General features: G+C 38.7%; 1 protein-coding gene across 1 annotated transcript; it reads left to right on the top strand.

Moving 5' to 3' along the window:
- Positions 1 to 26,467, top strand: TNFAIP6 (TNF alpha induced protein 6). Its single transcript, XM_006157634.3, has 6 exons — positions 1 to 164; positions 6,331 to 6,468; positions 10,296 to 10,457; positions 19,097 to 19,325; positions 20,359 to 20,399; positions 25,770 to 26,467. The coding sequence occupies exons 1-6, from the start codon at positions 71 to 73 to the stop codon at positions 25,937 to 25,939; spliced, it is 834 nt and encodes a 277-aa protein (XP_006157696.1). The 5' UTR covers positions 1 to 70; the 3' UTR covers positions 25,940 to 26,467.
- The last annotated feature ends 1,366 nt before the right edge of the window (positions 26,468 to 27,833 follow it).

Below are 27,833 nucleotides of genomic sequence, written 5' to 3'. Positions count from 1 at the left end.
TTTCTGCCGCTGCTCTGAGAATTTGTTGTGAGCAGCCCCTGAGAGGCTTTCCTTCTCTACGGCTGACGATATGATCATCTCAGTCTACTTATTCGTCTTGCTATGGGAAGAGGCACAAGGATGGGGATTTAAGAATGGAATCTTTCATAACTCCATATGGCTTGGTAAGAAACTTCACTTCTTCACTAGTGAGCTTTTGTTGGTAATGTCAATTCTTTGAAATCATGGAGAAGTGAAGCAAAGCAGTAAAATGTTTTGTCTGTTCCAGGCTAATATTTTCTAAGAAAATGCTTAGGAAAGATAACCATACAGAAGAATAGACTTTTTTTTTTTAATTAGAGTTCTTGATGTCTAAAAGTTACAAGTACTTATTTGTAAAGTGAATTGTTCCTTGGAAAACAGAGGTTCATATTTATATTCGATGTGAAAGCATATTTTAAGTATTTTCAAAGCAGATGTGGTAGCATAATAGTTATTTCTTTTAAAAAAATGAAAACACCAGTATATTACTTTATTTTTATTACAGTGTGTTTGCAGTCAGATGTTAGTGTCATTAGAGGTAAAGTGGAATATGCACAAATTTTGTAATCATTGCTCCATATGCTCTGAGCTATAGTTTTTCTACACGTCTTTCAGTGACTATGGCAAAGCCAGCTTGCAATAAAGGGGGAAAAAATTTTAAGTTTGTATTTTTTAATGCATTTTTACATTTTGACCCCTTTCGTTAATACCATCCATATAAACACTTTTCTAACCCTTTTGTTAGAGAAGAAAAGTTTTTTTTACTGTTTTGTTTTGTTAAATATAAAGACTGATATAGGCCAAAGGGTGATGATAAATAATAGGCCAAAAAAGAGAAAATGTAGAAACACCAAAATACCTCTTTTAATACTTGAGAAAATATTTTAATTCGCATGATACAAATTAATATTGTTTGATGATCGTTATTATGTTTAGTAGTGAAAAAAAAACAAAATTGGTTGGAGGAAAAAAAAATAGATTCTTGCATGGAATAAAGAAATAAAGAGAAAGCAAAATTAACCTGGAGCTTGTATTTTTTTTTTTCTTTTGTCATGTGCAACCAGCACATGGCTGTAGAGTTGTTCTCGTTGAGCTTGCCTCTCACTGGTGATAACTGCAATGATGATTCATTTTAAAAGCCTGATGTGTAGTCCACAGTCTTGCCGCCTCTTTTTTTCAGTTTAAACCAGTGAATTCCTTTCAGTGCGATCCATTTGGCCAAGATGGTTTCTGGAATTTTGCAGAGGAATGAGCAGATCTCTTTGTTTATTTTCATTGCCTAAAATCAAATTTAGGAAATACAGACATATTTGTCAGATATGGAAAAAAAAGTCAGAAAGCTAGTGGAAATTAAGCCCTTACGGATCAACTTTGAATTGCTGTCAAATTCTCTAATGATCAAGTATTCCCAAGGGTTTTTGTTTTGTTTTGTTTTTATTAAAGTGTTGTTGTATACTACAAAAGCAGAAACCTGGACAATGGAAGTTCTGCCCCAGAGGTAGAGAAGAACGAATGTTTGCTAAACATGTGCTGCAATTCTGAGGCACAGGATAACTGCAAATTGTTTCAATCTGGGGCAAACTATTGACTAGTCAACCCAGCATAAATTGTTTACAGTTGGTTGGGTTAATATAACATTAGAAACTATTTAGGGAAGAAAGAAAGCTAGATTAGAGGGCAGGAATCTGCTAGTAGCTATCAAGGATGCGATACTTTAAATTCTCTGGGTTATAATTCCAAGCTGGTAAAATGAGACAGTTGAAGCAGGAGATTCGTAAGGCCTTTTTATTCCTGATTTATGATAGTGTGTGCACAAGCAAGAACAAGACAGAGCCACTCTCGATGGGGTATTGTTATGCCACAATCCCTGTTCCTCGACCCTGTAGCTCAGCGGAATCTTGAGTCCCCACGTGGGCACCCCATGTGTTTTTAGGCAAATACAAGGATCCGAACCCACAGGTGGCTATCTGACTCTAGCACTATAGTCCAACACACCAAGGACTGCATCTCGTAGGTCTCCCTCAGGCTTATTTTAACACTAGTATTCTCTAATTCTTTTTTTTTGGAGAGATTTTTCACTATAGGGTGCGTGCGCACGCCAGACAGACAGAGACATAGAGACAGAAAGCAAGAAATCACCCCCCCAGGGGGGATGGTCACGCCACAATCCCTTCTCCTCCATTCTCCTCTTGGGATCTTGGGCACGCACACACACGCGCTGGCGTGAGTTTTAAGCCACCGGGTCCGGGACACGAACCGAGGTCAACTATGTGGGAGTCCAGCAACACAGCCATTATACTAACTGCTGGTTTCCTATCTTCTAATTCTTTACATAGTAATTGCAGAAACCAAACCAAACCAAAAAATTCTTAAGAAAAAAGACTGGCTCTATGGCACCGCGATAATTTGCTGTCCCAGAGAAGCTGGATCCTACATGGTGACCACAGTTCAAATTCCTGATCTGATTAGCCTGAAAATACATCCAGAGCATGTAGGCAAGTGACCAGGAACAGACAGGATGGGGAACTGGAGGAAGGGAATTGCAGCATGGCCAGACTCTCTGGAGGGGGCTCCTTTCTCTCTTTCACTCTCAATGAGCATATGCACATACTCCATCATGAATAAAGGGGAAACAATTTAAATACTTAAAAAAAAAAAGATTTCAGTCAACTTACATGGGTTATAAAATTGGCAAATGCACAGAGCAATTCTTTTCAGCCACTGTATTGAATGTGAAAAAGAAAGAGAATAGTGACATAACCCAGGTTTCTGCCAGAGTCCAGAAGCTATTGTTATTCCTATTTAGTAGTTGAGAAATCTGGCTATACAACTTTATGCAAGGCTATACAACTCCTCCATGGTAAAACCAGCAATGGTAACCAGAGCCAACATTCTACTGTCGGCATTTGCTAAAAAGAAAAATGTATTGGCTAAATAGATTTTCAATTTTAATAAGTAACTGATTAATCAACTAGAAAAGTTAATCAAATATTATTTCTTCTAAAGGGTAAAACTTAAAATTAGGATTATGCAGGAAGGCCCATCTTAATAGCTTAAAATCCTGAATAGTTTAAAATTGGCAAGTAGGTATACAGAGTTCTCAACTTGTTCATGAGGCAAGATACCAGGAACTTTTGTGGCCTTTAAGAAATTATATGGAAGATTAGTATTAGTTAATAAATCAAATTGAAAATGAAAATGCATAAGCTTTTACTACTTCAGTTATTATCTTATTGCTACATGAGTATTAGCAAGTACCAAAAGTTTAAGAAAAACTATCAGGAATAATACTTAAAATTATTATGTTAAAAACATATCTGTTGGGAACCAGCAGTTAGCGTAATGGCTATGTCGCTGGACTCCCACGTAGTCGACTGCGGTTCGCGTCCCGGACCCGGTGGCTTAGAACTCAGGCCGGCGCGTGTGCGTGCGTGCCCAAGATCCCGAGAGGAGAGTGGAGGAGAAGGGATTGCAGCATGCCTGGGGGGTGATTTCTCGCTTTCTGTCTCCATGTCTCTCTGTCTGTCTGGCGAGCGCACACGCCCTATAGCAAAAACCTCTCCAAAAAAAAAAAATATATATATCTGTTAATTTTTTCCCTGTAAACATTGTATTTCAATTTTGGAGCAAGATACCAAGGAAATTAGTCTGAGAAAACTTAATGATTATTAAAATAATCTCTACAAATTTTTATTTTAAGATCGTTTTAATCTATGTTCTTAGGGAATGGATACAATTATAACATTTTTTTAGAAATTAACATTTCTGGCCTGGGCCTAGTGGATAAGGGAGCAAGATCCCACATGACCAGCCACATGTTCTAGTCCCAGCCCCACTGGCTTGAAAAACTCACTGGATGTATGTTTGAGACAATGTGTTCAAAATGTTGACAGGATAGAGAAATGGAGGAAAAGGGACTGCAGTGTAACCAAGCCCCCTTGGGGAGTGCTTTCTCTCTCTCTTTCTCTGGGGAGTGCACACACTAGTCTGCCAAATTAAAATAAGAAAAGAAAAACAGCCTCTATTACAAAACATACGTAAATGAAACATGTCCCTCTGCTCTATTTCAAGATAATGATACTCATATGCCCAATTGTATCCAAATTCCTTAAAGACAGAGCTTGATTGACAACATTTATCAAAATGCCTCTAGTACATGCTCAAAATAATCAACTTGGAAAGTAGGGTAAGTTTGATGAGGTTTTTGCCACAGGAAAGATGCCTGGGCAGCAAAGACTCACCAAGGGAAAAACATCTTAACTGGTTATGGTGTGATGATCATCGCACTCTCTGACCAATGAGTGTTAGATTGACAAAGGCCCCCTGTGTATAAGCAATGGGCCTTTTTCATACAATGTATAAGAACAGGATTTCTCGGAGTCCAGAAAAACAGGGAAAATGCCACACACCATTTCCCGGTGAGTAGTGGCAATGTCAACTTCAGAGATGAACAGGGACTGTATATCTAATACAGCTGGATTCTTGTCTTGGCGCATGCCAAGGAGTATGTATTCTCACTGGAAATGGTCTTAATGGCGACTGATTGTGCAGGCTGGGGTACACAGAGTAAACCACACATAACCTACAGACCACATAAAACTCTTAGAACTAACTTTTGGGGCTAATGTTATGACTATTGTCCTGGGAATCTTTTCACATTGTTTCTATGGAAAAAAAAAAAAACATTCTGAACTCAAAACAATCCATTTAAACAGTGATCTATTGGAAGACAACTCATGTATGACTTAACATTGCCTAAAATATGTTGGGAACAACATGTGAACTCAAAAAGACAAATCAAATAAAGAATTTAGGCACGAATTGGTAGTTAGGTGTGCCCGGTTTCTTCTCTGCTGTGGTTGAATCTATTTCTCCTTAATTTAGTGTTTGTTTGCTTTGGATTCCTCCAGACCTTTCCCCAGTTTTTCTATTTGTTTACTAAACTCTTAACTACATTGCATTAGTCATTCCTCTCAAATGGCTATTTTGGCTTATTTTTCTCCATTATTGTGAACCTACATAATGGATTCTTTTTTTCTTTTCTTTTTTTTTTTTTTCAGAGGTTTTCGCTATAGGGCATGTGCGCTCGCCAGACAGACAGAGAGAGACATAGAGACAGAAAGTGAAAAGTCATCCCCCAGGGGGTATGGTCATGCCGCAATCCCTTCTCCATTCTCCTCTCGGGATCTTGGGCACCCACACACACGCGCCTGGCGTGAGTTCTAAGCCACCAGGTCCGGGACATGAACCGCAGTCGACTACATGGGAGTCCAGCGACATAGCCATTATGCTAACTGCTGGTTCCCTCTTTTTTTTTTTTTTATTGCTTACCTTCCAAGTTTTTACATGACTTAAAACCACAGGAAAGTCAACACTTTATTAGCTTGTGTAGAAACGCATTTTTTTAAGAATTATTCTATTTAACTTTATTTATTTTAATTTGACCAGAGAGTGACAGAGAGAGAGAGAGAGAGAAAGAAAATGAGAATGCGAGTCACAAGGTCCGGGACTAGAACTGTGGTGGGCCATGTGGGAGTCCAGCGCCCTCAACCACCTTGTCACCTGCTAGCCCCTACAATATTTTATTAAAAGTCTTATTTAAGGGACCAGCAGGTGACTTCATTGTTATGTTGCTGAACTCTCACATAGTCGACCACTGTTTGAGTCCTGGACCAGGCAGCTTACAATTTACTCTGGTACAGGTCCATGTATGCCCAAAATCTCAAGAGGAGAATGGAGGAGAAAGCATTGCCATGTGCACAATCCCTCTGGAGGGAGTGATTTCTCACTTTCTGTCTCTCTGTCTCTCTCTGTCTCTGCAGTGAGTGCATGCGCCCTATAACAAAAATCTTTCTTTTTAAAAAACTTCTTTTAAAACAAGAAAATGAAAAATTCTCTTGATGATAATGCATGTGATGATATCTTTAACTGGACTAATATACAGTGTATTCATACTGGGAAAATTCATTTTGCATGCTGTAATGATATATAGTGGTTGAATGTATTAAAAATTTAAAATAAATAAATAAAAATTCTTTAGAAAGGAAAAAAAAATCTTCCAGGCTATCAGGTTGGAAACATGATTTAGTCTCAACTTGCTATCTATGCTCATGTATTGCCCTAAAATTCCCCTCATTCATATTTTTTCAAAGCTTTCTAACAATGAAAACTTAACCACCCAAGGCAGCTGACCCAGAACGCTCTTTGGCAGGAACAATGGCTGACGTAATCTTCCAGCTGAGGCCACAAAATTTCCCTTGTTCCACAAGAATGGATAATAGTGCATTCATGAAATTTGTGATTTCACAGAACAAGCAGCAGGTGTGTACCACAGAGAAGCCCGATCTGGCAAATACAAGCTTACCTATGCGGAAGCTAAAGCAGTGTGTGAATTTGAAGGCGGTCGTCTTGCCACCTACAAGCAACTGGAGGCAGCCAGGAAAATCGGTAACTGATTTAACAAAGATTTTTCTTCTGTTTCACCCTTGTGGGAAAATCCACCTTTCCTACAACCCCCCTTCTCCCCCTTTTTTTACACATCTATTTGTTGTGATTTTTTTAAACTACAGATCTGAATCTTGACCCACTGTTGGCCATGTGGGAATCTAGCACACCAACTACCATACCATTTGCTGGCCCTTCTATAATCCTTAATACCCTCTCCAGCCCTTCTGATAGTTCTCTAAGACTCCAACATCTCAGCTCTCCACCTTCTCCCTTCCCTCTGCCTAGAGCTGGCAGGAAGTTTCAAGTACTAGAAACTTATTTGTGAGCTAATATAAAAGTAAAAAAGAAAGAAAAAGAAAGAAAGAAAGAAAGAAAGAAAGAAAGAAAGAAAGAAAGAAAGAAAGAAAGAAAGAAAGAAAGAAAGAAGGAAGGAAGGAAGGAAGGAAGGAAGGAAGGAAAGAGAGAGAGAGAAAGAAAGAAAGAAAGAAAGAAAGAAAGAAAGAAAGAAAGAAAGAAAGAAAGAAAGAAAGAAAGGAAGGAAGGAAAAAAGAAAGAAAGAAAGAAAGAAAGAAAGGAAGAAAGGAAGAAGAAAAGGGCAAAGTAATAACATGACAGTAACACAACTAGCCCTGCATGGGAAAGTTTCTATATTCATGTCCTGGGATCTCCCTGTGAATACCAGGCATACATGCACATGACTGTGATTTGGGCTAGCTGAGACTAGAGGGGAATCGAGATGTGAAGACTCCATTAGGCTCGCTCGCTCTCTCTCTCTCTCTCTCTCTCTCTCTTTGAGGAAACAAACTTTTTTTAAAAATTAAGGAATAGGAACCAGTGGATGGCATAATGGTTATGTCACTGAACTCCCATGTGGCTGACTGTGGTTCAAGTACTGGACCCAGAGGCCTGAAACTCACACCAACCACATGTGCATGCCCAGAATCCTGAGAGGAGAATGGAGAAGGGATTGTGGCATGGCCATCCCTTGTAAGGGATGATTTCTCGCTTTCTGTCTCTCTTAGCTTCTCCAGTGAGTGCACACACTATAGCAAAATTCTCTTTCTAAAAAAAAAAAAAAGAAGAAATAATTATCTCAGTCTCATTTATATTTCTATTTATTTTTATGCTATTGCTGTTTATTTTGAATATTGTTCTACTTTTTTTTTTAAGTTCATTTGTTTTGTTTTGTTTTGCCATAGGGTGTGTACACTTGCCAGAGAGAGACAGAGGCAGAGAAAAGGAAAGTGACAAATTTTGGGCACTAACGCACATGTGCCCAGCATGATTTTCAAGCTGCCAGACCTGGATCTCAAACCACAGTCAGCCATGTGGGAGTTCAGTGGCTTAACCACCATGCCATCAGCTTGTCCCTCCACCTCTTCTTGAGAGAGAGAGAGAGTGAGAGAGAGAGAATGCATTTGTACCTTAGGATCAAAAGCTATGAGAAAAAGTGGATACACTATTATAAGATATCCGGACAAAGAAACCAAGAAGATGATGTCAGAAGACTGGTGAAAAGTAACTGAATGGCACCACTTGTTTCTTTATACAAAAATGGGATACTACTATCTCACCTAGATTTTCAGGAGAAAATTTCCATTCAGAACTCCTTTGCTGGTAGGATAATGCCTAGCAAAGCTTATGCTACTATTATACATAACCCAAGATAAAAATAAAGGTATTCTCTCAAATATCCCAGTCTCCCCAGACAGCTTCTCTATAATCACAGGGCTGTGTAGGTTGAAGTAACTAGAATGATGGATACCAAGACCATGGCCTCTACTTAGTCATACTAACCTCTCATAAAATAATTCTTGGATGGCATTAGCAGTTATTAAAACAACCTCAAGCTGAGCAAGGAGAAAAGGATAAGGTTTGGCTTAAAAATTTATGAGAGCTTTTATTCTTACTCAAATCTTTGAGAGATATTTTTACTATAGGGCATGTGCACTTGCCAGAGAAAGAGAGAGAGAGACAGAGGGATAGAAAGTGAGAAATCATCTCCCAGGGGGGATGGCTATGCCACAATCCCTTCTCCATTCTCCTCCCAGGATCTTGGGCATGCATGCACACACACTCAGCATGATTTTGAAGCCACTGAGTCCAGGACTCAAACTGTGATTGGCCACGTGGGAGTCCAGCAACATAACCACTACACCACCTGCTGGCCTCAAATCTTTAAAACTATTACTAAAATCTTAATTGATCCTGAAATGGAAATTAATTTAATTACCATTAGAAAATAGTTGTTTTAGAAATCATGGTGATTTCAGAAATCATCCTAAAGCACTAGGTAAGCCATTTGTGAAAAGAAGCTAGCTCTAAACTTGGATTATTTTCACATCCATGGCATTATAATCTCTAGACCATCTGCATCTATTTTTATTTTTAAAAATAAGAGAACATTTTCTAGTAAAGGCAAGAAGTTATATTTTATGTGTATTTCAAACCTGTCTTTATTCATGAAACCCACACATGTACACAAGTGAGAAAGAGAGATAAAGGAGAGAAATGTGAGGGCATGCAGCCTAGTTGCATGAGGCCGATATCTGCATGCCTCATCAATTACTGTGAACTGGCTGACACATGCCTTGGATGCAAAGGGCTCTATGAAAACATTCATGGGGCACAGGAAACATCCTGACCCTGGCTAGGTCATGCAGTGCCTGTTCTATACAATGTTTATGGCTTACACATTATCCTCTTTGATGCATCCTCAGACAGGCTTCCTCGGAGTTGCAGAGGAACAGCATAAATAATCTGGCTTGACCTATGACGCATAACAGGACCACACATGATAGTAACAAGGTCGAAAAACATATACACTAAAGTCCTTATCTCTAACTGTAGAACTTCAACAACATCCGAAAGCTTGCAAAGAGTTCACTGTGCCTGGTAAAGTGCGTAAAGAAGCTCGGCATGACTGAACAGCACAGCTTGTCTATGTTCACCTGCACTTCCGCTTCTGTATCTCCTCCTTTCTCTAACTTTTTTCTTTCACAGGACCAAGTCCCAGGGTGAATGCCAATAGTATTACCAAAGAGATGTTACTCTTAAGGTTGCCGGCAGACACCAACAGAGCGAGGGGGAGTACCCTCCACATGGTCTGATCACACCACAATCCTCTTCCTTCAGTCCTTCAGCCTTTCAGGTTTTGAACTGTGCATGGTGTGTTCTAAGCAGACCAGGCCAGGGATTTTTACCATGGTTACCATGTGAGATTCAGCTTCCCTCTCTCTCTCTGTCTCTCTCTCTCTCTCTCTTTTTTTTTTTTTAGAGGTTTTTGCTATAGGGCACGTGCACTCACTGGATATCACCCCCTACCCGATGGCCACTCTGCAATCCCTTCTCCTCCATTCTCCTGTCAAGATCTTGGGCATGAGCACACATGTGCTCAGCGTGAGTTTAAGTCGCCAGGTCCAGGACTCAAACCTCCATCAACTACATGGGAGTTCTGTGATGTAACCATTATGCCACATGCTGGTTCCCGATCCAGCTTCTCTTGTGCAGCGCATTGCTGCTGTGCCATAGAGTAGGCCCCAAGCTTTTCAAAATTTTTGAAGGAAACAGTTTTCTCCCCGTACACATGAATTTGATTTGGAATTTGTGAAACTTACTGTTTGGTGTGTATTCTGAGTGGGAAATTGCATTTTGTATGCTGTGATGATGTCCAGTGAATGAATGTAAAATAAATAAAAAGAAAGAAAGAAAGAAAGAAAGAAAGAAAGAAAAAATAAACTTACTGTTAGAAGTGGTCATCTTTGTTGAGATGACCTTTGCTTACAGAGTTCACCAGATAAGTTCCTAACCCTCTCTTCCTCTTGCAGGCTTTCATGTTTGTGCTGCTGGGTGGATGGCCAAAGGCAGAGTTGGATACCCCATTGTGAAGCCAGGGCCTAACTGTGGATTTGGAAAAACTGGTATTATTGATTATGGAGTCCGTCTCAATAGGAGTGAAAGATGGGATGCCTACTGCTACAACCCGCACGGTTTGTTAAACATAATATTTTTATGTTGTGCAAAAAGAGTTACATGCTACCACAAAGTTGTTAAAAAGAAATGTCTTATTTCTGAAATAATTTAATTCAGGAATGATAATTATTAATAATGACAACCACTCATAGAGTGCTTATCCTGAGGCAGATGCTAAGTTACATTCCTCCGTCACTATTCTCACTTAATAATTCAATATTCATAATGCTGCAAGGAGTTATTGTTATACCTATTTTAGGAATCAGGAAACTAAAACTTCCAGAGATTAAGTAACTTATCCAACTAGGCAAAGAATAACTAGAATGTAGGTGAATCGATAATTTAGGTCTTTTCTGTGCCAGGAAACTTCCAGCTACAAAGGAAAAAAAAAAAAGAAAAAAGGTTATAAACTTGTCATAGTTAGTTATCTAAGCCAATAAAGTGACACAAGCAAATGTAACTATTCAAAATGATTCCTGTGACAGAGAGGGGAAAATGAGATCAAGTAAATTCATTTTATTTATTTATTGAGAGAGGAGAGCGAGAACCCCAGCAGAGTCTTGCAATACCAGAATCTTTCCTATTAGCCCTCCAGCCAGCAAGGATCACAGCTGTGTCCAATATGCCCAGGTCATCCTGGGCTCTGAATCCAGGACCTTCCAGTATGGCCCCAGTATCACACAGCGGCATTCTACTTCTTGTGCCACCAAGGCTGGGCCAGATTCTTTCTTTAATTTCTTTTTGTGCCTAAGTGCTTAGACTTTCAAACTCAGTACCTCTTATTTTGTGGTTTGTTTTAATAATTATATACTATATATGTGCGTTATTATTACAGCTGAGCAACTCTAAAGTTCTTCAAAGTCTGAAATTTGTTGATTTGCTGACATGATGCCACAAACAGAAAAATTTATCCAGAGCTCATGTGATAGGTAGCAGTCAAAATACTATAATACAAAAATATTGTAAAAAATTATCTTCAGGCTATATATATGAAGTAGACTTGAAACATAAATTAATATCATGCTTAGAACTGGTCATATCCCCAAGCTATTTAATTATATATATATGAAAATATTCTGAAAATATCTGAAATCAGAAGCACTTTTGTTTCCAAGCATTTCAGATAAGGAGTACTCTACCCGAATATAACATACCAGGTTTTCAGAAAAATCATGATGTAGTGTTCTATGTTTTTCCTTTCTTTCTTTTTTTAAATAATTATTTATTTATTTAATTCCATTTGTCATTATTATTTCTTAATTTGACCAGACAGAGACAGAGAGAGAGAAAGGAAAAGGGAGAAAGCAAGCCACCAGGTCTGGAACTCGAACTAGGGTTATGCCATGTAGGAGTCCAGTGCCCTTAACCACCACGCGACCTGCCGGCCCTTGTTCTATGCTTTTCTATGCGAAAATACATCAAAACATTTCCTGACAACCCAATATTTTTACAAGTAGTTTACCTTCATGGTTGCTCTAAGGAATACTTAGTGAGAAAATTAGCTCTATATAATTACTGTAAAGAATTATTCCTTATTCATGTTCTTGAAGAAAAAATAGACTATTTTTTTTTCTTTTAGAGAGAGAGGATTTTTTTTTTTTTTTTTTTTTTGTTTTTTTTTTGCTGTAGAGCACATGCGCTCACCAGAGACACAGAAAGTGAGAAATCGCCCCCCCAGGGAGCATGGCCATGCCACAATCCCTTCTTCTCCATTCTCTTCTCAGGATTTTGGTCATGCATGCGCACGTGCCTAGCATGAGTTTTATTTAAGTCACCGGGTTCAGGACTCAGACCACGGTTGACTACGTGGGAGTCCAGTGACAGAACCATTTTGCCATCTGCTGGTCCCGTTAAAAATTAGACTGTTCTTTGGTGGTTTATTTTCTCTAGGACAATGTTACATAGTGTTATAGTGTATTACAAAGTGGCATTTATGACAATAAACAGCCTCAGATGGTGTCTTGTTATAAGAAGTTATAAGAAATTCTTGGGACCAGCAGTTGACATAATGACCGTGTCGCTGGATTCCCATGTAGTCGTCGACTGCAGTTCAAGTCCCGGACCTGGTGGCTTAAACTCACACCAGGCGTGTGTGTGTGCATGCCCAAGATCCCAAGATGAGAATGGAGGAGAAGGGATTGTGACGTGGCCATCTCCCCTGGGGGGTGATTTCTCGCTTTCTGTCTCTCTATCTCTCTCTTTCCTTCTGGTGAGTACACATGCCCTATAGCAAAAACCTCTCAAAAAAAAAAAAAAAAGAAACAAAAGAAGAAGTTATAAGAAATTCTGTAACACAGCAGGAGAGTTATAGAGAAGTTATAGCATATGATTATAAAATAGTATTTAATGGGAGTCAGCAGTTAGAGTAATGGCTATGTCGATGGACCCCCACGTAGTCCACTGCGGTTTGCGTCCCGGACACAGTGGCTTAAAACTCACGCAGGGCGCATGTGCGTGCGTGCCCAAGATCCCGAGAGGAGAATGGAGGAGAAGGGATTGTGGTGTGACCATCCCCCCTGGGGGGTGATTTCTCGCTTTCTGTGTCTGTCTCTCTCTGTCTGTCTGGCAAGCGCACGCGCCCTGTAGTGAAAAATCTCTCCCCCCCCCAAAAAAAAATAGTATTTAATGATGTTAACAATTGGAGTACAGTTTCTTTCTTTTATTTTTTTTGGAGAGGCTTTTGCTACAGGGCATGTGCGCTCACCAGACAGACAGAGAGAGACAAAGAGACAGAAAGTGAAAATCACCCCCCGGAGGGGATGGTCACGCTGCAATCCCTTCTCCTCCATTCTTCTCTCGGGATCTTGGGCACTCACGCACACGCACCCGGCGTGAGTTTTAAGCCACCAGGTCTGGGACGCGAACCGCAGTCAACTACGTGAGAATCCAGCGACATAGCCATTATGCTAACTGCTGGTTCCCTGGAATACAGTTTCTTATGTCTATAACTAACCTATATTTCAAAATTATGTGTATTACAGTTAGAAAAAATTTTGCGTGGAACTATCACCTAGTTCCACTTGAGACAAAATATGAATACATATTTGCAGTGCATTTATATAGAACCATAACCTTCAAATTCTTCTGACGTACTATAAGCTTCTTTGGCTCTATACTATACTTAGTCTTATATTTAGTTATGTTAATCATACAAATATTTTCCTCTCCTCCCTCCTTCTCTCTCTTTTTCTTCAATATGTTTATGTAGGCAGCTCTCCTTTTACCCTCAAGAGTAACTTCTTTCAAATATATTCTCCAGTTCTTCTGTTTGCTCTGAGCTCCTGTTCATTTCCATAGGTCAAAGTCTAGGATAAATGAAGAAGTGTTAATGAAAGGATTCTTACATTATTTTATTGCCTTATTGTAAGAATACTGTCCTAACTCATAAATTTTTACCAGCTGTGTTCTTTTCTCAAGGTGGCTGAATACTTTTTGCTCCAGGGATATGTGTACAAAATCCTGGGAGACTTGTTCTTACCCAATTCTCAGGATATTGAGTTACTTCCGGATTTGGTGGTATCCTGGTTATTTAGGATGTGGTTCACTTGAAGGAAACTGTGGACCGCCTGAACTAGCACTGCAAAAGAACAGCTTTTTGAAACATAATTAGAATGAACGAATCATAATAGTATCAGAAAATAAAGCAGTCATTATTAATTGATCAATATCACCATGCTAGAGATGATCAAAATAAGGAAGAATGTGCTCATTAGTAAGTGTTTAGGGGCCAGACAATGCTGAAGCAGTAAACTCTGATGTACTGCAAGGCTGAACCACACAGGAAAGTCCTGGGTTCGCTTCTGGAGACCTCCCTTTGCATGCTGGACACTTGCATGCCCATGATCTGGGGCTGAAGTCAGGGGTGGGTTCCTGTGATCAGACCCTATCAGGGGTGCTCTCTCTCTCTATCTCTCTCATTCAAGGAAGAAATAAATAAACTTAAAAAAAGGTAAATTTTATTTCAAGTCCTGAATAATATGATGTTGACTGCTTTTATGTATGTAACATAAAATATAGAGATAGGGCCAACAGGTGGAATGGGAGCTAATGCGCTGGATCCCACATGGCCAACTACATGGTTCAAGTCCTGGACCAGCAGCTTGAAAATCACACCTGGAGCACATGTGTGCATTTCCAAAATCCTGAGAAGAGATTGGAGGAAAAGGGATTGTGGGGTAACCTTTCCCCTTGGGGGGGTGATTTCTTTCTCTCTCTCTCACATGCACCCTATAGCAAAAATTAAAGTATATATACACACATAAATATGTATAGTTTATGAATATATATATATATACTTTACATATATATACATATATGTGTGTGTATATATGTATATATTTGTAGAGAGGGAGAGAGAGAGGAGAATGGAGGAGAAGGGATTGTGGTGTGACCATCCCCCCTGGGGGGTGATTTCTCGCTTTCTGTGTCTGTCTCTCTCTGTCTGTCTGGCAAGCGCACGCGCCCTGTAGTGAAAAATCTCTCCCCCCCCCAAAAAAAAATAGTATTTAATGATGTTAACAATTGGAGTACAGTTTCTTTCTTTTATTTTTTTTGGAGAGGCTTTTGCTACAGGGCATGTGCGCTCACCAGACAGACAGAGAGAGACAAAGAGACAGAAAGTGAAAATCACCCCCCGGAGGGGATGGTCACGCTGCAATCCCTTCTCCTCCATTCTTCTCTCGGGATCTTGGGCACTCACGCACACGCACCCGGCGTGAGTTTTAAGCCACCAGGTCTGGGACGCGAACCGCAGTCAACTACGTGAGAATCCAGCGACATAGCCATTATGCTAACTGCTGGTTCCCTGGAATACAGTTTCTTATGTCTATAACTAACCTATATTTCAAAATTATGTGTATTACAGTTAGAAAAAATTTTGCGTGGAACTATCACCTAGTTCCACTTGAGACAAAATATGAATACATATTTGCAGTGCATTTATATAGAACCATAACCTTCAAATTCTTCTGACGTACTATAAGCTTCTTTGGCTCTATACTATACTTAGTCTTATATTTAGTTATGTTAATCATACAAATATTTTCCTCTCCTCCCTCCTTCTCTCTCTTTTTCTTCAATATGTTTATGTAGGCAGCTCTCCTTTTACCCTCAAGAGTAACTTCTTTCAAATATATTCTCCAGTTCTTCTGTTTGCTCTGAGCTCCTGTTCATTTCCATAGGTCAAAGTCTAGGATAAATGAAGAAGTGTTAATGAAAGGATTCTTACATTATTTTATTGCCTTATTGTAAGAATACTGTCCTAACTCATAAATTTTTACCAGCTGTGTTCTTTTCTCAAGGTGGCTGAATACTTTTTGCTCCAGGGATATGTGTACAAAATCCTGGGAGACTTGTTCTTACCCAATTCTCAGGATATTGAGTTACTTCCGGATTTGGTGGTATCCTGGTTATTTAGGATGTGGTTCACTTGAAGGAAACTGTGGACCGCCTGAACTAGCACTGCAAAAGAACAGCTTTTTGAAACATAATTAGAATGAACGAATCATAATAGTATCAGAAAATAAAGCAGTCATTATTAATTGATCAATATCACCATGCTAGAGATGATCAAAATAAGGAAGAATGTGCTCATTAGTAAGTGTTTAGGGGCCAGACAATGCTGAAGCAGTAAACTCTGATGTACTGCAAGGCTGAACCACACAGGAAAGTCCTGGGTTCGCTTCTGGAGACCTCCCTTTGCATGCTGGACACTTGCATGCCCATGATCTGGGGCTGAAGTCAGGGGTGGGTTCCTGTGATCAGACCCTATCAGGGGTGCTCTCTCTCTCTATCTCTCTCATTCAAGGAAGAAATAAATAAACTTAAAAAAAGGTAAATTTTATTTCAAGTCCTGAATAATATGATGTTGACTGCTTTTATGTATGTAACATAAAATATAGAGATAGGGCCAACAGGTGGAATGGGAGCTAATGCGCTGGATCCCACATGGCCAACTACATGGTTCAAGTCCTGGACCAGCAGCTTGAAAATCACACCTGGAGCACATGTGTGCATTTCCAAAATCCTGAGAAGAGATTGGAGGAAAAGGGATTGTGGGGTAACCTTTCCCCTTGGGGGGGTGATTTCTTTCTCTCTCTCTCACATGCACCCTATAGCAAAAATTAAAGTATATATACACACATAAATATGTATAGTTTATGAATATATATATATATACTTTACATATATATACATATATGTGTGTGTATATATGTATATATTTGTAGAGAGGGAGAGAGAGAGATAAGAATAGATATAGTCAGTAGGCCACCAAATTAGTTCAATATTTGAATTTTTTTTCCAATCTAATGATATGTACAACAAAGATAAAAATGCTATGGGACAGAGCAAGCTACTGCACATGGTGGCAATGTGCATGCTTACATGCATATACCAACATGTGTCGTGTAAGATTTTATTATACAAGAAGCATAGTCCATCTTTGAATGACACCCTATGTTATTGTCTGCATTTTATCCTCAGGATAAGGTTATAGAGATAAGTGATAGGAGGCAGGCGAGAGGAGAGGCATGATTCTATTATCTGACTGATGAAGAAAATGGGGTATGGAGTGGGCACAGAGCTTGAACGGGATCTTAGCCTTCTCTTGTTGCTCTCTAGCCTTTCTAAGACCCTGTGCTGCCTTGAGGAGACGAGCTTCCTTAACTTCTATGGCATTAAGGATTTTAATGTAACTTTTAAAAATAGCTATTTTATATTAGAGATTTTTGCTCTAGGGTGTGTGCACTTGCTGGAGAGGTACAGAGAGACAGAAAGCAAGAAATCACCCTCTAGAGAGTGTGGCCACACCGCAATCCTTTCTCTTTCATTCTCCTCTCAGGATTTTGGACATGCATGCACATATGCCCTGTATGAGTTTCAAGCCACTGGGTCCGGACTCAAATTGCAGTCAACTACATGGGAGTCCAGCGCCTTAACTATTACACCACCTACTGGCCCCTTAAATGGCCATTTTAAAGGAGACTCTCCTCAAAAAAGCCTCTAATTGACATAATGAAAAATAATCTTCAAGGCATGGAAGTGGCTGGGTCCCACATGGCCAACTCAGTTCAAGTCTTGGACCTGGCAGCCTGAAAAACATTCAGGGTGCATATGTAAATGTGTCTAAAGTACTGAGAGAAGAATGGAGGAAAAGGATTATTTCCTGGCCATCCCCCTTGGGAGGGTGCTTTTTTACTTCTCTCTCTTTCTGTCTGTCTCTGCCAAACACATGTGCCCTATAACAAGAAAGAAAAAACAATAATAAAAATAAAGAAAACTTCTAGCCAGCTGGTGATTAAGGTTAAACTTAAGGTGACTGGATCTCACATGGATGACTGCATGGTTAAGAGTCCTGGGATCTTGTGAGAGTCCTGGGATCTTGTGGCCTGAAAAAATACATGGGGTGCATGTATGTGCATGCCCAGAATCCCAAAAGTAGGAAGTAATGGAGAAGGGATTGCAGCATGGCCATCCTGCATGGGGGTGGGGGGTGGGGGTGCTCTTTCTTTCACTCTCGCTCTGACTTTTTAGCTAGCACATGTGCCTTCTGGAAAATTGAAAAATAATAATCATAAGACTTCAAATTCTACTCAGAATCACCACCACAACTCCACAGTTTACTTTTGTGTTTCTAGTCTCTGTCTTGTTTACTAAAAACTAGCCACTTAACTGTTATGGAATTGACTGAACCTCCCTCCTAGCTTTCCTTCTAGGTCGTATTACAGACCAAATGCAAGGGTTTTCGGTATATTTGTTTTTCTTATGACAAGTTATAACATACCAAAATCTATAAAATGATGAATGACTTGGAAAAAAGCAAAAATGAGTATCTCCACCAGATCCTGAAATAATAAGAATACAGTATTTGTTTAAAACCAGTACAGTAGGGACCAATAGATGGCATAATGGTTACATCGCTAGACTCCCATGGTAGTTGATTGAGGTTCAAGTCCTGGACTCAGCGGGTTAAAGCACGCTCAGCATGTGTGCATGTATGCCCAAAACCACAAGAGAACAGAGGAAAAGGGATTGTGGTGTGGCCATCCCCTCTGGAGGGTGATTTCTTATTTTCTGTATCTCTGCCTCTAGTGCAGTACAGAATGATTATAAATTATTCATTGTAATTGTATTAGAGTGACCTTTAAGGTCCAAATAGAATCCATGGGACTCATTATTCTAAATGTTTCAAACAGAATCTATGGGACTCGTTATTCTAAGTGTTCGAATCACTGACAATACAGAGGTGATATCACAGGACAGAATCCCTACCATCTTCACTGGGTTGCTGTTAACAAGGATGTGTATTTGCTTGTCAACATACACAGAAGGGTACATGGAAGAGATGTGTTTTTTGCTTTAACAGATGGAAGAAAGCAAAAATGTAAATGAAAGCACAATTAAATTACTTCTTTTTTTCTGACTATTTTCACTTTGTACAAATTCACAAATAATCCAAGTTCACTTCAGAGAATTTAGAAATGATTGCTGAGAAAATACAGTTATTCTTTAGCTATAAGCATACAAAACACACTGCTGAGGCTGTATATTAACCTTTAAAATGTTGATTACTAATTAGTAAATAGATGGGTAAGAAGTATCATTTTTTAATAGTAATAATTTTTTTCTTAAGCTGTTTGTTTGTTTTTTATTTCAGCAAAGGAGTGTGGTGGAGTCTTTACAGATCCCAAGAGAATTTTTAAATCTCCAGGCTTCCCGAATGAGTATGAAGATAACCAGATCTGCTATTGGCACATTAGACTCAAGTATGGTCAGCGTATTCATCTGAGCTTTTTGGACTTTGACCTTGAAGATGACCCTGGTTGCTTGGCTGACTATGTAGAAATATATGATAGTTATGATGATGTGCATGGCTTTGTGGGAAGGTATGTATTGGTTCCTCATATGGGAAGTCAATGAATGTAAAGTGTTTTGTTTGATGTTTATTTAATTAATCTTCCTTCCACTGTTCCTGCCATACTGATCCTCCAGTAATTCTACTGTCTTGCAAAATCTTCTTCAGTGAAGATTTTTAACTATTACATGTATTTATTAAAATATTAATAGCCACTTTTTAATTACTGTTGATTTGTAAGAACTCATCCGTCTTACAAAAAACTCAAGATTTGACGAACAACTGGAAGTAAAAGTGATACATGAATTGAAAAATTTGTTGGGACTTCAAGGTGTTCTAATTTCTGTTAACCTAAAAATTATTATACATTCAGCAATTTCTTTTTAGAGTTTTTTTTGCTATAGAGCACGTGCGCTCGCCAGAAAGACAGAGAGATAGAAAGCGAGGAATCACCGCCCAGGGGAGATGGCCACGCCGCAATCCCTTCTCCATTCTCCTCTCAGGATCTTGGGTACGCATGCACATGTGCCCAGCTTGAGTTTAAGCCACCGGGTTCGGGACGCAAACCGCGGCCAACTACATGGAAGTTCAGTGACATAGCCATTACACTAACTGCTGGTCCCACATTCAGCAATTCTTGTCTTTCCTCTTCTTATAAAATACTGTGCTAAACTTTATGGATATAAGGTAAATATGCAAAAGATAGCTGATGGCATGGTGGTTAAGGTGTTTGGCTCCCACATGGCTACTGTGTCCTTCGAGTCCCGGAGGCCACAGCTTGAGAAACATTCAGGGCACATGTGTATGCATGCCCAGATCCTGAGAGGACAATGGAGGAGGAGGGATTGTTATGTAGCCACCCCCTCAGGAGGCACTTTCTCACTTTCTCCCTCTCTATATCTCTCTCTGGTGAGCACACATGACCTATAGCAATCTAAATATAAATAAAATAATTGAAAAATGAGTCTTATGAAAAATAAAGCACATTAATTATCAATAAAAGTCACTTCTATAGCTATATAATAGTCATTCATTGATCTCTCTTTCTTAATATTGCCTTTCAGGTACTGTGGAGATGAACTTCCAGAAGATATCATTAGTACAGGTAATATTCCAAATTAAAGAGCAAAATTATCATTTGTTATATGAAAGTGAAGGACCTAACTAGTTATTATTATTCACTTGTTAAAGTTGAGAGAACTGAGGCTAAATGTAGCTTATCTGCTCATAAAATGCAATGACTTGCTTATGCATGCTTAAAGGAAGATTCATGTGAACTCCTTGCATGAAAAATGTATAGATTTGTGTTATTTGCAGAAAATGCAATCTGAGATGGTTTTGAATCTGCAGATCATAAATACTGCTATAGCTTATGATCCCTATAAAATGCAGTCATAAAATAGCTGAAAATGTTCATCCATGAAGGACTTTAGTAATTTCTAATATTGTTAAACATACTTTGTCATTTAAAAACATGTTGTATTTATTACATTGTAATCCTAGTATATCATTTCCCAGAGAATGTTCTGAAGACCACCATTCTGCAAGCTGTTTAAAATAGGTGTGACTTGGGCCGGCTCCATAGCCCAGTGGTTGTATGCTATTTGTTAGAAGCTGGATCCCACATGGCCATCCAAGGTTCAACTCCAGGTCTTAGTGGTTTGAAAAACACACTGGGCATGTGTGCCTGTGGGTCCAGAATCCTGACAGGTTAGAGAAATAAAGAAAAAAAGAATTGCAGCATAACCACTCCCCATTGGAGACTGCTTTCTCTCTCCATCACTGTCTTTGGCAGGCGTGCTCTCTCTGACAAAATAAATAAATAGGTGTGACTTGGGTAAAGGGTTCTAAGGTCAAATAAATTTGGAAAACATTGGGTTTAACAATGTTAAACAGGTTTCCTTATTGAAAGATGTTAGAAATCTTCTAATATGCTAATTATGCATAGTAAATATGCCATAGTACATGGAATAGATAATGTTTTCCAAATCTGGCTTCCTCGCAAGTTATTTTGTATGACCTTCTTCCAAGACATATAGTTCAGTAAATATCTTTGTAGTACCATAAATCTATCCCAGAAAGCAACACGACTTTAGTTTATCCCAAATCGCTATTTTCTGGCAATAACTTTCACTTTCTTAGATTCCCCCCCTTTTTAAAAATTTTTATCACTAGCATCAGCAGTTGGCATTGTTATGGTTCTATTATTCCTCCAAGTCATAAAATTATTACAATACTTCTGCAACTAAAATCAACAATGCTGCATTGAATTACAATTTCTAAGTGATTTTTTTTTTTTGAGAGGTTTTTGCTGTAGGGAGTGTTCACTCACCAGAAAAACAGAGAGAGACAGAAAGTGAGAAATCACCCCCTAGAGGGTGTGGCCACACCGCAATCCCTTCTCCTCCATTCTCCTCTCTGGATATTGGGAATGCACGCACAAGCACCCAGCATGAGTTTAACCCACCAGGTCTGGGACTCCAACTGTAGTCAACCACATGGGAGTTCAGCGACATAGCCATTACACCAACTGCCGGTCCCTCTAAGTAATCTTTAAACTTTAATACTACTAGTTAATTTACTCCCAGACTTATAGTATACTCAACTCTAATTTATCCACCATTATTAAAAGGGGTGCAATGTCCTGCTCTACCTTTGAATAGGCAATGCTTAAACCTCATTCATTCATCGCACTGTTACAAACCTCCCTAGAAAGGGTAAATTAGTAAATCTGTTATTACCTCTTTTTCATGTCTTTTTTGTTTTTTAAAGAAAACAACTATCTACTTAATTTTATTTATTATTTTTAAAATTTGCTATAGGGCACATGCACTTACCAGGAGAGGCAGAGACAGACAGAGAGAAAGTTAGAAAGCAAGCCACCAGGTCCGAGACCCGATCCATGGTCAGCCATATGGGAGTCCAGTGCCTGAACCACCACACGACCTGCCAGCCCCACTTCTTATTAATGTCTTAAGAACATATTCATTATGTTAACAAAAAGTTGAAATGAGGCATCCTAGCGCACTAAGGGGTAGTTGGGGGTGAGAATCCTATTAGCAAACTAAGTCAAAAGGAAGTCTGAAATTCAACATTTTCCTTATTGTCTAAAAACTGACAACTTACTCCAAGCATAACAAAATCAATGTTGGTTTTTGTTTTTGTTTTTGTTTTTTTGTGGCACAACTTCAATAAACTTAAAAAATTAAAAATTAAAAACCAAACAATGTTCTATTCAAAGAGAAACAAATAGAAAAGAATATAATTAAACTAAAAAAAAAAAAAAACAGATTTACAGCGGGAAGAGGAAATTGATACAAAGTACATAAAAGCCAAAGATACAGTTAACATAAAATCTTATCAGTCAAGCATAATACTGTTAAATTTTTTATTTAATCTTCTTAATACGAGCTTACTCAAACCAAGATATTTGTATTAAAAGGCAAAAACAGAATATAGATCAATTAAAACCACCCATAGTCTCACCACATTAACAAAAAGAATATAAAGTAAAAATGTGTCCATGCTCTTTATCTCTCTATCCAAGAAAGGATTTGATAAATATGTAGTAACTGTTCATACTTTAGAAATAATATTTTCCTGCTAATATATTTTCCGTCTATAGAAATATTATATAAATGAATATTATAGACATAGTTTCAAGTAGAGTACACTATTTAGATCATTATTTTTTAAAAAATGACTATTGGGTCACTATATAGATAAACCATAATTTACACAAATTTACCTATATAGATATTACCTGTACATAAAGGTCAAAATAAGCTAAAAATAAAAAAGAAAAATCTTTTTATTTTTAAGAGAGATTTTTTTTACTTACTGGAGAGACAGAAACAAAAAGTAAGAAATTACCCCCCAAGGGAGATGGCCACTTTACAATCTCTTCTCTTCCATTCTCCTCTTGGAACTTTGGGCACGCACGCACACACACCAGGTTTGAGTTCTAAGCTGCTGGGTCTAGGACTCAAACCACGGTTGACTATGTGGGAATCCAGCTATGTTACCATAATGCCATCTGCTGGTCCCAGAAAACTCTATTTTATACACACACACACACACACACACACACACACACATAGATATTTTAAGGTTTTTGCCATAGGGTGTGTGTACTTGCTGGAGAAAGACAGAAAGAGTTGGCAAGAGGAAAAGTGAGAAATCGCTCTCGGGGGATGGTCATGCCACAGTTCCTTCTCTATTCTGCTCCTGAGATTTTTGGGCACACCTGCACACATGCCTGATGTGATTTTCAAGTCACCAGGTCTAGTTCTAAAACTGCAGTCAGCTATGTGGAAATCTAGCACCTTAACCACTCTGTGACCTGCTGGTCCCTATTATATATATGTATTTTAAAGGAATATATCAGGGACCAGCAGATGATATAATGGTTACATTGTTGGATTCCCACATAGTCAATTAAGTTTCCAGTCCCAGACCCAGCGACTTAAGCTCACGCTGGGCAGATGTGAGTGCATGCCCAAGATCCTGCAAGGAGAATGAAGGAGAACAGATTGCAATGTTGCCACCCACCATGGGGAAAGAGAGGGTGATTTCTCACTTTCTCTCTCACTATCTCCACCTGCAGCTCACTCTCTCTCTCTCCATCTCTCTCTCTCTCTCTCTCTCTCTCTCTCTTCAGAGAGCACACACACTCTAAGGCAAAAACCTCTTTAAAGTAAGGACTATATCAATAATTTATACCAATATTTAACATCTTGAAGACGATAGCTTCTGATTTTTTTCCTTTTACCATTCAGTGTTTCAATGAACATTCAAAAATCTCTAGTTTAATTGTAAGTACTACCTTTCTCTGTAAGGGAAACTTTGGGATCACAAGTAAAGTGCATTTTTAATGTCGATAGATGCTGCCAAATTAGCCCAAGCCCTGCACTGCCAATTTGTGTTTCGACCAAAGCATGGTATTTTCTAAAACCCCACACAATAGTAGAGAAAAACAATATCATTGTTGATCTAATTTTATTTCTTTGAAGTGTTTTCTTGAACATCTGTTTGTGTTTACTTATCCTTTGAACACCTATGAGTTTATCTTCTTTGCATGTTCTTCTTCGAAGTGTTCATCTTTTTCTTTGTTTATTTCTAGCAGTTCTTTATATATGACATCTTAATCCTATTTTCTCTCAATCTGTCTCTTGCTATTTAACCTCAGTTTATTTTACAAAAAAGCAAAAACATTTTATACAAGTAGTCAAATCTTTCAAGCATGAGCAAGGTAAAATACAAATCACAGCATGCACTCTGAAACCAGATTCTCAAATCTAACTCAGTCAACTTAGCTGTGTCTCTGGACACAATGCTCAGTCTTCCTGTGCCTCAGTTTTGTGTCTGTAAAATTAATATTGTACTTTAAAAAAAAATTTGCTAGAGGGTATGTGCACAGAGAGACACAGAGAGTGAGAGAAAGTGAGAAAGCATCCTCCTCCCATGGGCAATGGTCATGCCACAATCCCATCTCCTCCATCTGTCCCTCCTTTCTTGGTTTTGAGCATGCATGAAGATGCAATTAGCATGTTTTTCAAATTACAGGGTCAGGATTTGAATCATGAAGTAGATCTCCTATGTGGGATACAGCTGCCTTAACCACAATGCCATGGGCTAGCCCTATAAAATTAATATTTTTAACACATCCATTTGATAGTGTTGTTGCAGGAATTAAATGAATTAATAGATGAAAGCAAACATCAGTTGTGTGTGTGTGTGTGTGTGTGGGTGTGTGTTTATTTTTTAAATTGATTCTGAATCTTTTATCTGGATTAAGAAAGCCTTTCCTTCCTGAGAAAGATAATTATTAAAAAATTTTATATAATTAAGTGTCCCTTTTCATTTTTAGCTAATTTTGAGCTAGATGGGCAAGTAAAATGTATTAGGTGCTTTGTGTAAAGTACAATAGAATGGGGACCAGCAGTTAGCGTAATGGCTATGTCGCTGGACTCCCACGTAGTCGACCGCAGTTCAAGTCCCGTACCCGGTGGCTTAGATTCACGGCCGGGCACATGTGCGTGCGTGTCCAAGATCCCGAGAGGAGAATGGAGGAGAAGGGATTGCAGTGTGGTCATCCCCCCTGGGGGGTAATTTCCTGTTTTCTGTCTCTGTCTCTCTCTGTCTGTCTGGCGAGCGCACACACCCTATAGCAAAAACCTCTCCAAAAAAAAAAAAGTACAATAGAATGTTCATTCTACAAAAAGTACCTTTTAAAACAGAATTGACAAAATTTCCTTGAGGACAGATTGGAGGGCCAAAGGTAAAAATATGAGAATCCTCACTCTGCTCCACTTAAAAATCAAACCACAGATTTTATAGTTTGACAATCCACCTCTAAACTTTGAGAGTCTTGTTGATGAATTCTTATATTTGCCTCTGAGAATAATGAGCCTTGAGCAGTCTGACTTATCAAAGGAGAGTAACATCTTTGTTCTTTTTTCATGTCACCCCCCAGGAAATGTCATGACCTTGAAATTTTTGAGTGATGCTTCAGTGACAGCAGGAGGTTTCCAAATCCAGTATGTTGCTGTGGATCCTATATCCAAATCCAGTCAAGGAAAAAATACAAGCACAACTTCTACTGGAAATAAAAACTTTTTAGCAGGAAGATTTAGCCATTTGTGAAACAAAACAAGAATGATCGGAATATACAGTGTTTATGTTTGCATCTTTTGAAACCCACTTGCTCTCATTTTTATATTATTATTATCAAAGTTTATTTATTATTTTTCTAAATGTGAAAGCAATAAATAACTTGGGGGAGATTGTAAAACACAGAAAACATTAAATGAGAATGTAAAATCTCTCATAACCCCACTGCGTAGAAACAACAAAGGTTAACATTTTTACATTTTTTCTTTCAGTCATTTTTTATTTGTGGTATATGTATATATGTATCTATATGTATTTTTATTTGAAATTTTGGAAATACTGCTCTCTGTACAGTTTTATATCCTTTTTTTTAAACCTTAAACTTTATGGCTTAAGCATTTTTCAAAATAACTGAGTGCTCTACATAAACATGATTCTGAAAAACGTCAAATATTTCATGGTATGATTGATCCGTACTTTATTTAAACCTGTCTTTATTGTTGGAATTTTAGGTTGTTTTTCAAACATATCTCTGTAATAATAAACGTTCTTGAACACAAATATTTGTGCGGCTCTCTAATTATGTAGGACAAGGTCCCTAAAGTAGGATTACTGATCAGAGGTTTGTTAAAATAAATGTTTTTTTTGTGTTAGACAAAATAAGACATCACTGTGGTTTGAATTTGCATTTCTTCATCAGCAAGATTGATTCACAAGTTGATTCTTATTGGTTTAGGCCAATTTTATTTCCCTTCCTCTCTCTTTCTATTTTTTTTTTTTTAAACATGTGTACTCACCAGAGACAGAAAGATGGAGAACGGGAGAAGGAAAAAGCACTCCTCCCTCTATCCCTGTAGTGTGGCATGGTCATGCTGCAATTCCTTCTCTATTTCTCCATCCTGATAGGACGTTTTGGGCATATATGCATGCTTTGGTGTGTTTTTTAAGTAACCAGGGCCAGGATTTGAATTGCGTGTTCAGTCACGTGGGATCTGCCTCCCTTAACCATCAGACCACAAGACTGGCTTTGGCCAATTTTATTTCTTTTGTAGGTTATTTTTTCATATCTTTCCTTTCAAAGTTTTTAGGTTTATTTGTTTTATTCATGAACGAGACCAAGCGGCACCCTTGGCATGGCCTTGTCACACCATAATCCCTTCCCTAGCCCTCCAGCTTGACAGAATCTTGGCCACAAATACATACTTATCATATTCCACGTCAACCAGACTGAGGATCCCAACCTGTGGTTGGTCCTGTGGCTTGCAGCACTGCAGTTCTGTATACTACCAACTCTGCCATTGAATCTGAGACATCCTTTTACCTACTTTTAAAAACTAGTTTACTCGGTACCAGCAGTTGTGCAATGGCTATGTTGCTGGACTCTCATGTAGATGACCGCGGTTTGAGTCCCAGACTTGGTGGCTTAAACTCACACCGGGTGTATGTGTGTACATTCCTGCCCAAAGATCCCGAGAAGAGAATGGAGGAGAAGGGATTGAGGCATGGCCATTCCCCCTGGCGGGTGAGGTCTCACTTTCTGTCTGTCTCTTTCTGTCTTCCCGGAGAGTGCACGCACCCTATAGCAAAAAATCTCTCCAAAAAACAAAAAAAAAATAGTTTACTTTTTTCTTTTAGTAATTTGTAATAAATGATTGTATTAGGTATATATACCCATGTCTGTGAAAAATGTTGCAATTTAGTTTTGTTTGTAGTTTGCCTCTTACTTATATGATTCTGTGTCTGTGTGTGTGTGTAATACATGTGTGCATGCATGCCCCAAATCCCATGCATATGTAGTGCTTTTTGCTGTTTTTCAGACAGGGTCTCGCTATGTCATGATCATCCTTCCTCAGGAATTAGTAACAGGGTAACTGGGACTATAGGCATGCACCACCTTGTTTTCTTTCAGGGTAGGCCAGTAATGGAA

The sequence above is a fragment of the Tupaia chinensis genome, unplaced genomic scaffold (assembly GCF_000334495.1).
Source record: "Tupaia chinensis unplaced genomic scaffold, TupChi_1.0 Scaffold000549_1, whole genome shotgun sequence".
Lineage (NCBI taxonomy): Eukaryota > Metazoa > Chordata > Mammalia > Scandentia > Tupaiidae > Tupaia > Tupaia belangeri.
The sequence above is the reverse complement of the archived record's forward strand: the minus strand, read 5'-3'. Positions and strand labels throughout refer to the sequence as shown.

What these genes read in the sequence shown, in the direction of transcription:
- TNFAIP6 (XM_006157634.3), top strand. Translation starts at nt 71, where the DNA reads ATGATCATCTCAGTCTACTTATTCGTCTTGCTATGGGAAGAGGCACAA. An exon ending in CTACTGCTACAACCCGCACG is followed by an intron (nt 10,458 to 19,096) that starts GTTTGTTAAACA and finishes TTTTTATTTCAG; the next exon opens with CAAAGGAGTGTGGTGGAGTC. An exon ending in GTGCATGGCTTTGTGGGAAG is followed by an intron (nt 19,326 to 20,358) that starts GTATGTATTGGT and finishes ATTGCCTTTCAG; the next exon opens with GTACTGTGGAGATGAACTTC.